This window comes from Passer montanus, unplaced genomic scaffold (assembly GCF_014805655.1).
Source record: "Passer montanus isolate IOZ18808 unplaced genomic scaffold, ASM1480565v1 scaffold76, whole genome shotgun sequence".
NCBI classification, from domain to species: Eukaryota; Metazoa; Chordata; class Aves; order Passeriformes; family Passeridae; genus Passer; species Passer montanus.
The window spans coordinates 27,325-41,320 of NW_024372813.1; the positions used below are offsets into that span (position 1 = coordinate 27,325).

The 13,996-nt window shown below is 55.9% G+C and overlaps 1 protein-coding gene across 4 annotated transcripts; it reads left to right on the plus strand.

Moving 5' to 3' along the window:
• The first annotated feature begins 389 nt into the window (after positions 1–389).
• Positions 390–11,068, plus strand: LOC120512608 (mitochondrial fission factor homolog A-like). Of its 4 annotated transcripts, none has more exons than XR_005630055.1 (8): positions 390–665; positions 4,137–4,332; positions 4,835–4,983; positions 5,703–5,791; positions 6,347–6,508; positions 8,780–8,854; positions 9,263–9,430; positions 9,502–11,068. XR_005630055.1 is itself a non-coding variant. In XM_039731105.1 (8 exons), the coding sequence occupies exons 2-7, from the start codon at positions 4,137–4,139 to the stop codon at positions 9,392–9,394; spliced, it is 807 nt and encodes a 268-aa protein (XP_039587039.1). In that variant the 5' UTR covers positions 392–665; the 3' UTR covers positions 9,395–9,430; positions 9,502–11,068. The 4 variants fall into 4 exon arrangements, 3 of the variants coding, with proteins under 3 accessions (XP_039587041.1, XP_039587039.1, XP_039587038.1); XM_039731105.1 differs by having other exon boundaries at positions 392–665; positions 8,780–8,858; XM_039731107.1 differs by having other exon boundaries at positions 391–665; positions 9,263–11,068.
• The last annotated feature ends 2,928 nt before the right edge of the window (positions 11,069–13,996 follow it).

The following is a 13,996-nucleotide window of genomic DNA, read 5'->3' on the forward strand; positions in this document are numbered from 1 at the left end:
GTGAACCCCATAAATCCAGCTGGAGCCCTGAGCTTCACCTGGCCATGTGGTGCACCCTCTGAGGAACCTCAAGGGTGTCCTGCGAGCCCCGAGCTGCCGGCAGGTGAGGTGCAGAAAGGTTTTCTGAGGATCTTGGCGGGGATTGAGGTGCACAGGTTGTCCTGCCCTCCTCTGTGCGCTCCTAAACCCCTTAGATAATCCCCTTTAAATAGCAAGACTAGGGCAGCGGGGGATTTATTTTAAGTCCTTTCAAACCCAGATTTTACGGTCAGGTCTCGGACCCTGTCCCCATCCAGGAGTGTTTAAAACTGCCGTTAATGCCAGAGGGATCCTTTATCTCGGCGAGGGGCAGAGATCAGCTCCGGCACGGGGCGGCCCCGGGGCTGGGGACACGGGGAGGGTCCTGGCTCCGCTTTGCCCCTGGCGACAGCAATCCTGGTGTGCCAGCACGGCTGGGGACACGAGGGATGGCGGGGGAGGTGACACCAGGATGAGACGCAAGGCGTTAATAATCACCGGCTGCGGCTTTAAGGGACGAGAGACCGGCACCGGGGCAGTGCTCATTACCGGGGCCGGGCTCAGTGCCGGGGGCCGGGGCCCCTGCCGGCACCGCCCCGTCCCGGCTGTTTACAGGTCCGGCACGTTGCGTGGCTCTGCGGTGCACAGTAAGTGTCCCTCCCCGGCCCACGCTGTCCCTTGTCCGCTCGCACGGCCGGGCCGGGGCTCTGCGAGCCGCTGCAGCGTCCCCGGGGCAGGGCCGGGATGTCCCCAGGGCCGGGAGGGCGTGGGACCCCCCTGTGCCTTCCCCGTCCCCTGCCGTGTGTCCCCGCAGCCGCGCCGGGCTCACCCCGAGCCCGGTGAGGATCCTGCCGTGCCCGTGTCCCTCTCTGCCGGGACACGGGGTGTCACCGGACCCTGCCGGGACAAGGGGTGTCCCCGAGCCGCAGGGCAGAGCTGGCAGAAGCCCACCGCCCCCCTCCATCTCCCCACCCCGAACGGGGTGTGCTGGACCCCGCCTGCCTCGTTCGGGGTGTCCCGGGCTGGAGGGGGACGCAGGGAGGGAGGTTGTGGAGTTTCCCTCCCCAGGGCAGGTTTTCCTGGCTCGCAGGACTTAAAGCTGCTCTGGTTTAGTGAGGCGGAAATTCCCTGTCGCTGCAAATCCAAGGAGAAGTGCCAAAGCAGAGGCTGAGCCTCTCCAGGCGAGCGGGGGGTGCTTGGCAGGAGCTCGAAAAAGCCCTAAAGAAAGTTAAAGGAGGAAATCCAGCCACTTAAGCATTTTGTTCTTATGAGTTTTGACAGCTGATTTTTTTTTCTCCCTTTCTTAATAGCTTAGTCTCAGAGCCTGCTTCTCACTCCCTCCCATCCCTCTGTTCCTTGGGAGCTGCAGTGGTTTCACAGGTGATTAGAGAATGAACAGATCTGCCCTCTGCAGATTTACTGTTATTAATATAAGCTGGTTTCCCAGAGAGCAGCCTGGGAACGCAGCACAGGCTGCTGGCTCCTCTGAAGCACCACAGATGTGAAGGGAAACCTGGTGCTCTCCATGGCTGTGTACCCTGGCTGGGGCTCTGAGGCAGGTTTCTCCTGGGGGACTGACACGTTTTGGGACCATCCCAGGAATTACTGTCCTGTTTCTGAGAAGGGGGTGCCTGCAAAAATCCAGTTTCTTTGGGGTTTTGGGAGAAACAAAAAAAGTTTCTTTGGGGTTTGGGAGGGTGTGTGTGATGAGACCCATGGGCTGGGGCTGGCGAGGGTGCTGGGGATGGTGTGGGGCCCCACAGTGCCTCCAGGACAGACCCAACGTGGACAGGGATGCAGTGTCTGCAAGGCTGCAGGCAGGGAATCACCACTGCTGGTGCTGGGCTAATCCCTGAGTAATTAAAAGGTTTTTAATGGCAGAGGAGGAGGGAGCAGCACGAGGTGAGTGCTCACTGGAAGTGCTGGTTGAGGCAGGTGCAGAGCTGGTTCTGCCACCCTCCTGTACCCAGTGTCAGGCCTGGCAGCTGCAGGGGACAGGTCCCATGATCCTTCCCCAGGGATTTCCTGCTGCTCCTCTGCCCTGGGTGAAATCCTAAAGGATTGCAGGGGGCTGGGGAAGGTGAGGGGGTCCAAAGTGCTCTGAGGAGCAGCAGTGAGGGATGTGGTGGGCAGCCCTGGCTACTGCTGGCCCCTCCTAGAATGGATATTTTTTTCTAGAAGAAAATAAGGACCTTTTTGGGCACTGAGAGATCAAAAGGTGCCAGCAAGGAGGGTGCAGGATGCTGTGCACGCATGTCTGGAGTGCCTGGGCAGCACTGGGATTAGGCTGGGGTCTTCCAGCCTCAGCACCTCTTGCTTGTTGGGATTTTCTCCTCAGCTGCAGATTTTTGGGAAAGAATAAAGAGTGCATATGCTGGGAGCCAGGAAGGTGACTTTTGGGGCTCCTCTCCCAAAAGTGTACATTAATTGCCCTCTGCTTGTGTGGCTCAGTGAAAGTCTTGGGACACTGTGGCCCCAGAGTACTTCTCAAAACCCTGGGACTTGTCAAAAGGGAAACTGAGGCACAGGGACACTGTGCATGCTGAGAGCTACAAAGCCCCAGGAGGTGTCCATGTCCCATTGTGGGAAGTGGATTTATAGAAAATTCTTAAAGCTCACTGTGATAACAGCTAGTGTTAAAAAACCATCAAGAGAAAACAGATAAAAAAGATTTACCCATCATACAAGCAAAATTTAAGATGTTATAATATACACTATTATAATCAGAAGTTAACTATTTCTTGTTTACAATCTACTGTATTGTCTCACCCTTCACATAAGGCTAAAAACAGAATAAAAGCTTTTAAAACACCTCTCAGTTTCCCCATCTCCAAGTTAAAAAAAAATTATAATCCAACACCCCATGTCCTGGTCCTGCTGTCAGCTGCTCCCAGGAGCAGGGAGAACTGGGGGCTGTGTCCCTCCTTGGTCCCACCTGGAGGAAAGCAGAGTTGGGGGCTCTGCTCCAAGCTGAGGAAGGGGATGTGTGGTTTTCCTTCCCCTCTGGGAGGGTGGTTCAGCATCTGGCAGCTCTGCTCAGGACAAAGTCCATTCTTGCTGGATGTGGGTTACCCAAGGAGTGCTGGATCAGGGGGGGAATGGCCCTGGGGATACTGCAGTGATTGTGTGTGGAGAAAAACTGAGCACCAAAGCCTTTCCTGTGGTAACCTGGGAGCCCACTCCCCAAAAAAGGTGTGTTTTGCTTTTAGAAAACTTCATTTTCCCTCAAAGGTGTGTATGAACACAAAAATGTGATTTCAGCCCTCAAAATTATTTTCTGGATGGAAGGATAATTTTTTCACTAGCACTGAACTGTGTGCTGAGCCCTTTCCTTGCTGTCAGCTGAGGCAGTGGGTGCTAAGCTCATACCTGGCTCCCAGGAGAGCTGCAGCCTTGTCCCTGCCAGCTGGGCACTGCAGGGCATCCCCTTGTCCCAGACTCCTGCAGAGCCTGTCTTTTGCCTTGTTTCTGCCTGTATTTTAGCTGTCTTACAGCCTGTTGTGTTGTCCCTGTGCAGGTGCAAGGAGAGCTGTCCCTATTGCCACTTTGCAGCTTTCTTTCCCTCTGTGTGAAACCCCAGGACACCTGAGGACACGTGCAAAGATGTGTGTTGCAGCACACCTCTCATTAGGGGTATAAATGAGCCAAGGCACAGACGCTCATTTAACAACATGTAAAGGGTCCTGTTTATTCTTCTTTACAGCTTAGCCATCCTGACTCACTGCAGCAAACTCCTGCTTTTGGCTTCTCCAACAGGCTGACTGCTGGAGCACGACTGCAAGTGTTTCCTTGCTGCCTCTGACCACAGGCTTGGGCTGTGACTGCAGGCTCTAATTTTATGAGACCCAGACTGACCTCACAGCAGAGCAGCAGCAGCAGCAGCTCTCTTCCTTCTTTCATTCTTCTTTGTGTCTCTCTGGGTCATGCCTTCTTCCTCAGATCTCCTCAAGATCCTGTTCCTCCAGGCTCTCCCTGACTGCCCAACCCACCCCTTTTATCACCCTTACCTTTATTAGTCGCAGCTGGGACCATGCAGGGCAAGGCTGTTCTTTGGGAATTAGTCCAGCTGTCCCTTTCCAGGGGTGAAGTCCCTTGTAATCCCTCCTTCTTCACCCCAGATGTGGCCGCTTTGGGGGCTGGACCTGAACCGCGTGCGCTGTGACCTGCTCTTCACAGAGGCCATCAACCAGAGGATGCAGGTCCCCAACAGGCTGAAGGTGGCAGAGAGCTGCAGCCCTGGGGACACGGGGACAGGGACAGAGGATGTCCCTGCGTCCTTTCGGATGCACATCCCTGATAGGATTTCTCTGGCAGGTAAAGCCCTGGGTTGTCTTTTGGGGTGGGGCACAACATCCTAGGGAGTAGAACCCCTTTATAAACCCCACCTTTGCTTTGCTTTGCTGGAGGAGAGGGTGGGGGCAGATAATGCAGGCAGTTTTCTTCAGCAGCGTAGGGCAGGAAGGTGGATGGCTCGGGAAGAGGTGGGCAAAGGTCACCAGTAGAAGTCTGGAGGGGCCTTAAGTCCAACAGGTAGGGAGCAAAATGTAAAGACATTTCCCTCCATGTCTCTTGCAGTTCCCTCTTGGCCTTTGCTAGGGTCCCTGCTTTGGGATGCAGGACGTTTGGACCTGTCCTTGACAAACAGCTCTGAAACCTTGCTGTCCTGAAGCAGTGCCTCTGCCTCTCTGGGCTGCCCAAAAACCCAGGGCATAGTGTTCATCTGGCACTAAACACAGGCTTGTCTCCACGTGGGTGCGTCTTCTCTTTCCTGAGGCCATTCAGGTTGGCTTAATTCTTCTCTCTCTCCTTCCTGTAGAGACATCAGACACCGGTTTGAGGCCAGTCCTGCTGACCCAGCCAAGGAAGGTCCCCTCTATTGTGGTGCACGTGTCCCCAGCCCCCTCTGGGGACCTCCCTGTCCTGCCCCCAGCCAGCAGAGCCAGCGCCCAGCGCCGCAAGCGATCGGTACCGTGCGGGCAGGGACGGGCTGCTGGGGTGGGGAATGGGAGTAATCCCAAATTCGGGGTTCTCCAGATAGCTGTTACCACCCCAAGCCAGGATTCATCTCCCAGGAGGCCCTAGGAGTGAGGGGGTAGGGATGGTGGGATCTCTTTCTGACCCAGAGCCAGTGCACACCTGTGTGCTGGGACCTTGATCCAGCCTCATCTCCTGCTGCATTTTGTGGGCCTGGGGTAGGCTGAGGTAGCTGCAGTCCCAGCACTGGCTGCTGCTGCTACTTTTTCAGTCCTGTTTTCTTTCTTGATGAAGTATGTGGCAGAGCTGGTTCATTACAGCAGTGTAAAGGGTTCTGGGGTCAGAGCCAAAAGCAGATTTTAGCCTTGTGTGAGACTCTTTCAAAGACAGGTCCCAGGCATGGGCAGGCAAAGACTTGATTTGGCTCCTGGAGCTGCTGTTCCTCCCCCTCAAGTGCTTCAACCTCCCTGCAATCGAGAGCTGATCCTGGGAGGGTTAGGATCAGGGTTTTTGATCTGGCTAGAGCTCAGCTCAGCAGGCTGGTGCTGGGGACCCTGTGTCTCCCCCCTGCAGCAGCACCAGGCTGGGGCTCCTCTGGGGCTCCCACTGAGTGCTCTCCCCGTGCTGATGGGCCCCTGGCCCTGCAGCCCACGCAGGGCTCCAGGCTGGGCTCAGCCCTGTGCTGACGTGGTTGTGTCCCATTCCCACAGGGCCATCACAGCAGCAGGGCACGGAGGGACAGGACGCCGAGTGACAGTGCCCAGCTGGCCTTGCACAGCCCAGGACAGCACCACGAGGGGTGAGCACGGGCCCAGAGTCACCCAGGGCGGGTGGGGAGCAGCATCTCCTCTCACTGGGCTGTTTTGGAGCTCTCTGGTGTGGGTGTCCTGGGAGGGCCATGGGGGATCCACATCAGAGCAAAGTCCTGCTCATCATGAGGGGAACGTGGCCTTTGCTGCCAGAGATGTTTGTGCTGGGCAGCTTTGAAGGCAGCTGTGCTGTTCCCCAGGTCTCTGCTCGTGGCCTTGGGCTCCAGAGTCTCTGCAGTGGGGCAATTGTCTCTGAGCTAGTCCTGGAGCAGGGACTGGTGTCCCTCTTGAAGTCCTGAGCTGCTCTGGCTGGCAGGAGGGCAGTGTGGCACACAGCTGTGCTTGGCTTTGGAGGAATCAGGTGCTGCTCTGAGCCTGGGGGCTCTGGAGAGGGTTCTCCCAGCTGATGCCATCAGGGTGTGGGTGCCAGTGGCACTGCCCAGAGATGTTGGAGCTGCTGAAGCGATGAGGGGCAGTGCCTGGTGCCAGGCTGCGCCCTGTCGTGCAAGGCAGGGAGTAACAGGCATGATTCTGTGTGCACCCAGGCCAGACTCCTGTCCCCTGCCTGCTCCCAGTGCCCCACTGCCCCTCCTCACAGAGGCAGGCAGGATCTACTCCATGCAGAACATCTTCCAGACCATGTGCCTCCTGGGCCAGGTGCTCTTCCGCTGTGTCCAGGACTCTCTGCGGGACCCGGCGCCCTCCAGGTGACTTGTCCTGAGCCAGCCCTCTGCCACTGTGCAAGGACTGGCCTGTGCCAGCTCTGTAAGCTCTGGGCTGCAGGATGGTCCTGCACGGCTGCCTTGGACTTCTTTTCTCACCTGTGTGCCAGCTCTGGGTGCAGGGCCTTGGTGCACCTCACTAACCCAGCCAGGCTGCTCAGCCTAACACCCTGGGCACCCTGAGTGACCCTGTGCTGCTGTGGCATTGCTGGGGGGTTGCTGCTGAGCAAGGAGTAATTTTTCTGTGCTTTCGTAGCTTGTTGGAGGGGGTGTGTGAAGGGAATGACAATCCAGAGCAGGCGGCCTGGCCCCGGTGCTGTCCCTGAGACAGCCTCTCCTGCAGGCTCCCAGCACCCGTGGCTGTGCCTTGGTCACTCTTAATGAGCTCTTTCCATGAGCTGGCTGCTCTCCTCCCACAGCCAGGGCCCCTGGCCAGGCTGGGTGTCCCTTTGTGCTCCCTGGAGCAGGTGTGCAGTGGCCTCAGTCCCTCCAGATGTGCTGGAGGAACCATCTCCACCACCCTCATCTGTGCCAGTGCGGTAAATTCTCTTTGCTCAAAAACATCCGTGCAGCCTTAAGGTGTCCCCACTGCTCCAAGGCTGCTGAGCACCTGGAGGAACATCTAAATACTGCTCATTCTCCTTGAGCAAAGCCTCCAGGCAGAAAGGGAGGAGAACCAGCATCCACCATCACATCCATCATCAGGGCACATCCTGCCTTCCCTCCCCAGCTGGCTGCTGCTTGCTGGGGATCCAAAGTGATGTCTCTGCTCTTAAAAACTGGAGGCTGAGGCTGCCTTCAGATATCATTTTCATTTCTTAATGACCAAGAGATCTGGTTAGTGGCTACAAAGACCTTCTCCCTCCTCCCTCCAGCAGTGGAGGACATGCAGGCCATGGTAGCCTGCAGAGCTGCTGTAATGCTGTGGGGTCACTCTGGGGCTCCTCCCCAGGCCTTGATCTCCTTTTGAAACCAGCCACCCTCAAACACCTCTTCTTAGTTCTTTACATCCCTTCAGAAGCAGACATCCCTTCAATATGACAGCTTTGTACCCCTGTGCAACAATAAAAAAAACCAGAAGACTGTGCTGACTTGTTTGTCCTGAAATTTTAGCAAAGTCTGGTCTCAGAGCCTCGAATATCTGACAGTGACCTCTTGAAGGGTATGAGTCACCAGAAGGCAATTTCTAGTCTACTTTAAAGGGTGTCTACCTGTATCAGCTGGGATTTTGAGTGAAAAGCTGCAGGATGTGTCCTTTTTTCATGGTTCTCTACTGGGGAAAATTGCATTTTCTTTCTGTTGTGACTGTCATTTTACACTGCAGCTACATTTTGTGCAGGTATTATCTCACAAATGGAGTTTCAGACAGGGATTCAGTGAATCTCCACAGGCTCTTCTGGCTTGTCTTCAGTGAGATCTGCATCATGTTGCAGACAGGGATAAACACCCTCTCCCCCAGGGCTCCAAGGAGTGGGGTTAGGTGTTTTTAACCCCTCGGAGATCAGTGAGTGCCTGTGTGAGTTACTGGTGTGCACAGGGGAGTTTTGGTGATAGAACAGCTGACTCTGGGCTAGCCTATGATGACAGGAATTCATATTTTTCTCACTGTGGATCTGCTTTATTTGTGACTCAGTGGTGTGGACCCTGCAGTGAGGCTGTGCCTCCAGGGACTGCCCCAGAGACCAGTGGTTTGTGCTGCCTCTGCACAGCTCATTCCAGTGTTTCCAGGGAGGGAAGAAGGTGCTGAACATTTGGGTTGCCTGTTTATGTTTCAAATTGCAGGTAAAATGTGCTACAAGAGCAAAAAGTGATAGCTCCCTCCACCTGATGGCAGCTTCCTCACCTGCTGATGTAAATGGGATCCCCCCTCCACTTCAGCATTGTCCTGTGGCTCCTCTTTACCTGGCTGCCCCTAAAGATGTTTTGTCCAGCCCTCAGTGACTTCCTGGGACTACAGAGGATGGATGCTTAGTGGAAATGTTTTCTCTCTGTTGCACCTCTAAACAAATACAAGCATGTGTTTCTGTTACCTGTCTTGCCATGTGCTGTCTGTCTGGCTGGCCCCTTTGGGTGCATGCTGGGGGCTCAGGAGAGATCAGTGGGTGCTGTGCAGCTGCTGTTTGCTTCCTCCTGGTGCAGCGCAGCCTGGCACACACTCGTGCATGGCTCAGCTCCTCGTGCCAGTGCTGCATTTTGGGGGTCAGCTGCACCCCACGAGCAGTTCTGGTCCACCTGCATCTCTGCTTTCCTCCCCAGCTGCCAGGAGCCTATCCCAGCTGCAGAGAGCCCCGTGGAGGAGGCCGGGGTGACAGAGGTGGCAGCAATGAGAAGGCAGGTGAGATGGGGCTGCAGATGCTGCTGGGAAAGCCACAGGGATGGGTGAGGAGGCTGCGGGGGACTGTTGCTCAGTCCTGGTGGGCTGGTGCTGTCAGACTGGTCCTGCCTTCAGGAGAGGACTTGGATGTGTGTTAATCCATTGAGTTCCAAACCCGAGGGGCTGCAGGACCCAGCCAGACCCCTCTGGTGGCAGTGAGAGGGGCTCAGATGCTCTCTGATGGGAACAATCCTTTCCTGAAGCATCTCCTGCAGACCCGAGGTGCTGCTGCCACTCCCACACAAAGAGGAGGACCTTTAGAGACCTCTAGAGAAGGAGGAGCTGAAGGAGCAGCAGCTCCATCTGTGCATCCCCTGCTGCCCCATGCCCCTGGGTGTGACAGTGCCCCTGTGCTTCCCTTGCAGCTGGCCAGGATCTCGGGGAGGCTGCGTGTGCTGGAGGAGCAGTGCCACGCCTGGAGGCAGAAGGAGGCCCTGGTGTACTCTGTGATGATCTCTGCTTGCCTCGTCAACACATGGCTCTGGCTCAGAAGATGACAGCCCGTGCCCAGCCTCCCCTGCTCACCTGGCAGGGTGGGTGAGGGCAGGGACAGGGGCATTTCTCATGCACTTGCCAGCAGTGAAACTCTTTTTTTCTTGACTAGGACTGTTTCTTGCACTGTGGACCCTCAAGAATGTGTGTCCTTCAGGCCTTGGTGGCAGTGAAGGTGTGAGAAGCTGCTGTGCAGAGCTGAGGTCTCTGAAGAGCCTGGTGCTGGCACAGGAGGTGTCTGTTCTGTGCAGTTGCCCCCAGGCTGCCAGAGGAGATGCAAACTCAAGGGGCTGGGTGTTTGTGTGGTCCTGTTACAGACACAGCCTGGCCACATCCCACCTTGGAGATCTCAACTCTGACCCCATAAAAGTTCTCAGCCAGCTGCTGTGATCTGCTCCTCACCTCCTGTAGTGTGACTGAGTGTTTCTAAACTTCTGCTGGGTTTTCTTTTCTTCCTTGTGCAGCTGCTGCTTGGTGGGGGTGGTGCTGCCAGTCTCCTGTGGCACAGCCCCTCTTCCAGGAGTGGAGCTGGAGGGGCCAGGAGCTCCCATCCCTGCAGCCACAGCAGGTTTGCAGATGTTCACATGGAACAGCCTTGCTGACATCTGGGCTTATCCAGGGGCTTGGCTCTTTCCCAGAGAGATTTACGTGGGAAACCTCCCCATGGTGACTCTCTGGATTATAAAACCTCAGAGCAACAGCAATAGCACCAAAAAGGTCAGAGAAAATAGATATTTGTTAGGCTCCCTGTGGCAGAGGGGAGTGGAGGAGTGTCTCTCCCAGGTCTTGCTGCCAAGCTGCAACTTCAGTGATGCTGCAAGAACATGGGTGAGGGAAATTCCTGACCCAGATGCTCTTTAGCTGTGAACAAGCTCAGCTTAACAGCTTTTCTGTTTGTTCCCTTCTCCAGAGTTTATTAACACTTGATTCTGAGGTGACTTTGAGACGTTTTTGGAGGTTCATCCAGCACATCTGCTGGAGTTGTGCTTGCAGGCCCTGGGGGCAGGTTTTGGCAAGGCTTAACAGGACCTCTCCGTGTCACCTGTACCTAATTATAGCTGGATCTACATGTCATCCAGATGTCCCAATAGCTTATTTACAGACATCAGTGCTCGGGTGTTTTCCGCTTGACACCGCGTCAAGCGTCCGTGACTGTAAACCTGGCAGCTGGACAGGGACTAATAAATAACTGTCCCCAAGTAATTGCAGCTCTGAACCTGTGGCTGACTGCTGAGCTGAGTGCTGCATTTCCTGCAGGGCAGAGCCAGGGTGCTGTGCTGTGCCAGGGGGACGGGCAGGGCGGGTGGCTCCTGTGCCTTGTGGGCAGGGTCAGCAGAGGAGCTGGCACTCCTGGTCTGTGTAAGGGGGTGGGAGTCGGGCCAGGAAATGAGGGAAATGGTCTGGTTTCTCTCCTTGGAGAGGTGCTAATGTGTTGTGGAGGAAGCTTGTGTTTGGGGTTTATTTTAGGGTGAGAAGGGATGACTTTGGGAAGGCACATCACCTTCAAAGTGTGGCTTGAAGGTGTTTGGAGGAGAGGTGGCCAAACTGGATGTGTTCTCATGAGCTGGTTACTGTCAGGTTGTGGATGATATGACTTCTATGTAAGGCATAAATGCTGGTGTAAACCTGGAAGCACTGATCACAAAATGCATATTTTAATAAACTCTGTGTGTTCTGGACGTGTTTATTTTCTGTGGAGTCTGTCCTGATGTCCCAGTGGGAACAGGTAAGGTTTATTCCCTTGGCAGCAGGACTGTCACCTGCTCATGGGTGTCTCAGCCCCAGCTGCCCTGGCTGAGGGGGAGTCTTGAGTAGAAAAGCTTCTGGTTAATGCTGTCCCTGTTGGAGTGTGATGCCTTTATTTCCTTTTTTCTCTTCCTTGCCTCCTCCTCCTGGCTGCTTTGTCCCAAGGTAGCACACGTGGCAGAGCTGGGTGTCCCCAAGGGCCACTGCCACAACAACGGCACAGCAAATAAAGTGTTTTGTGCACGATGGTGCTCGAGGGAGCAGCTCCTGGAGTTCCCATGTTCCTTTTGGAGTCAGCTGCAGGCAGGGAGCAAAAGAGAGGTGGAAGGGCCGCATGTTGCTGCTGGTGCTCTTGGTGAGCTGTCACCCTGCTGTCATCTGTGATGTGGGGACAAGAGCAGGGTGACATCCTGTGCTGCTGGGTGCTCGCCCAGGAGCCAGAGCCCCAGCCAAGGCTGAGAAATTCTGTGTGCTCCTTTGGACTCCCTGCTGCGTGGGTGCTCAGGGAGATCAGAACAAGGGGAATTTACGGCTTTGAAGGGGAAAGGAAAAGGTAAACCTTTGATAGCAAAGATAAAAGAGACTCCCGGTGCTGGTGCTTTCAGATCAGCCCTGCACAAGGTGCAGCACTCCATGTGCCTGTCAGGGACAGATCCAGCCTCAGCCCCTGCAAAAACATCCTGAGGGAGAGGAGAAAAACTGACCTCTTCCTGATGCCTTGGGGATGCAGATTTTTTGCTAACTGGGCATTAGAATGACTTCCTGAGCAAACTAGGAGGGCAGAAATTGGTGAAAGGTGCATTTCATGGTCACCTTCAAACTCTGCAGCTCTGTTTGCTGGGACTCCAGAGCAGCACTTTTGGTCGCCTGCTCTGCCAGCAGGCAAACAGGTGGATGTGAGGGTGTTAAAATGTCTCTGCTTTTCCCAGTTTTCCATCCTAGCAGTAGCACAGCCTCCGAAGCAGGGAAATATTCACCATTTTGCTCTTCCCCAGGACAGGGGCTGGGAGGGGAGTGGAGCAGAACCCTGGCAGCAATCCAGGTGCATCCCCTGGTGTGGCAGCACCTGAGCCCAGCTGGGGCTGCTGGCTGTGCCTGTCCCTGGGTGCACGGTGACCTCATGGACACAGAGCAGCTCAGCGTGGCTGTGATCTGCAGCTGGGCACTGTCCCTGGACACAGAGCAGCTCAGCGTGGCTGTGATCTCCAGCTGGGCACTGTCCCTGGACACAGAGCAGCTCAGGATAGTGTGATCTCCCAGGGACACAGAGCAGCTCAGGGTGGCTGTGGTCTCCAGCCGGGCACTGTCCCTGGACACAGAGCAGCTCAGGATGGTCTGACCTCCAGCCGGGCACTGTCCCTGGACACAGAGCAGCTCAGGATGGTGTGATCTCCCAGGGACACAGAGCAGCTCAGGGTGGCTGTGATCTCCAGCCGGGCACTGTCCCTCCGGCCCCCGAGGAGCTGCGGGGTGGGTGGAGCAGGGAACGCGTGCATGGGGAAATGGAGCATCCCCGAGCAGCCCATTTCCCTCCTCCCCTTTCATCCCCAGGCACGGTGCTGCTGCTGCCAGCTCCTCGGAGAGCGCCTTGCTGCCCGGGGCACCGGGGCTGCTGCGGGGCGGTGGCAGCCACACGGGGTGTGCACTGTCCCCGCTGTCACCATGCCCGTACCTCCCTGCCTGCGTGCTTGAAAAGCCCTGGAAGCTGCTGGGGCAGGGATGCTCCCCTGGCAGCCCTGCCAGCCCGCCTGAGGCAGCGCTCCGGGGGACGCCGGGCTCGTAAGTGGGCGATGGTGGCACCGGGAACGGAGGGGAGGGGAAAGGGACAGGAAAAGAAGGGAAAAGGGAAAGGAAAGGAAAGGGAAAGGGAAAGGAAAGGAAAGGAAAGGAAAGGAAAGGAAAGGAAAGGAAAGGAAAGGAAAGGAAAGGAAAGGAAAGGAAAGGAAAGGAAAGGAAAGGAAAGGAAAGGAAAGGAAAGGAAAGGAAAGGAAAGGAAAGGAAAGGAAAGGAAAGGAAAGGAAAGGAAAGGAAAGGAAAGGAAAGGAAAGGAAAGGAAAGGAAAGGAAAGGAAAGGAAAGGAAAGGAAAGGAAAGGAAAGGAAAGGAAAGGAAAGGAAAGGAAAGGAAAGGAAAGGAAAGGAAAGGAAAGGAAAGGAAAGGAAAGGAAAGGAAAGGAAAGGAAAGGAAAGGAAAGGAAAGGAAAGGAAAGGAAAGGAAAGGAAAGGAAAGGAAAGGAAAGGAAAGGAAAGGAAAGGAAAGGAAAGGAAAGGAAAGGAAAGGAAAGGATGTCCCTGGACACAGAGCAGCTCAGGATGGCTGTGATCTCCAGCTGGGCACTGTCCCTGGACACAGAGCAGCTCAGGGTGGCTGTGGTCTCCAGCCGGGCACTGTCCCTGGACACAGAGCAGCTCAGGATGGTGTGATCTCCAGCTGGGCACTGGACACAGAGCAGCTCAGGATGGCTGTGATCTCCAGCTGGGCACTGTCCCTCCAGCTGGGCACTGTCCCTGGACACAGAGCAGCTCAGTGTGGCTGTGATCTTGGGCACTGTCCCTGGACACAGAGCAGCTCAGGATGGTCTGACCTCCAGCCGGGCACTGTCCCTGGACACAGAGCAGCTCAGGATGGTGTGATCTCCCAGGGACACAGAGCAGCTCAGGGTGGCTGTGGTCTCCAGCCGGGCACTGTCCCTCCGGCCCCCGAGGAGCTGCGGGGTGGGTGGAGCAGGGAACGCGTGCATGGGGAAATGGAGCATCCCCGAGCAGCACATTTCCCTCCTCCCCTTTCATCCCCAGGCACGGTGCTGCTGCTGCCAGCTCCTCGGAGAGCGCCTTGCTGCCCGGGGCACCGGGGCTGCTGCGG

What these genes read in the sequence shown, in the direction of transcription:
- LOC120512608 (XM_039731105.1), top strand. Translation starts at nt 4,137, where the DNA reads ATGTGGCCGCTTTGGGGGCTGGACCTGAACCGCGTGCGCTGTGACCTG. An exon ending in CCCAGCGCCGCAAGCGATCG is followed by an intron (nt 4,984 to 5,702) that starts GTACCGTGCGGG and finishes CCATTCCCACAG; the next exon opens with GGCCATCACAGCAGCAGGGC. An exon ending in CGGGACCCGGCGCCCTCCAG is followed by an intron (nt 6,509 to 8,779) that starts GTGACTTGTCCT and finishes TTTCCTCCCCAG; the next exon opens with CTGCCAGGAGCCTATCCCAG.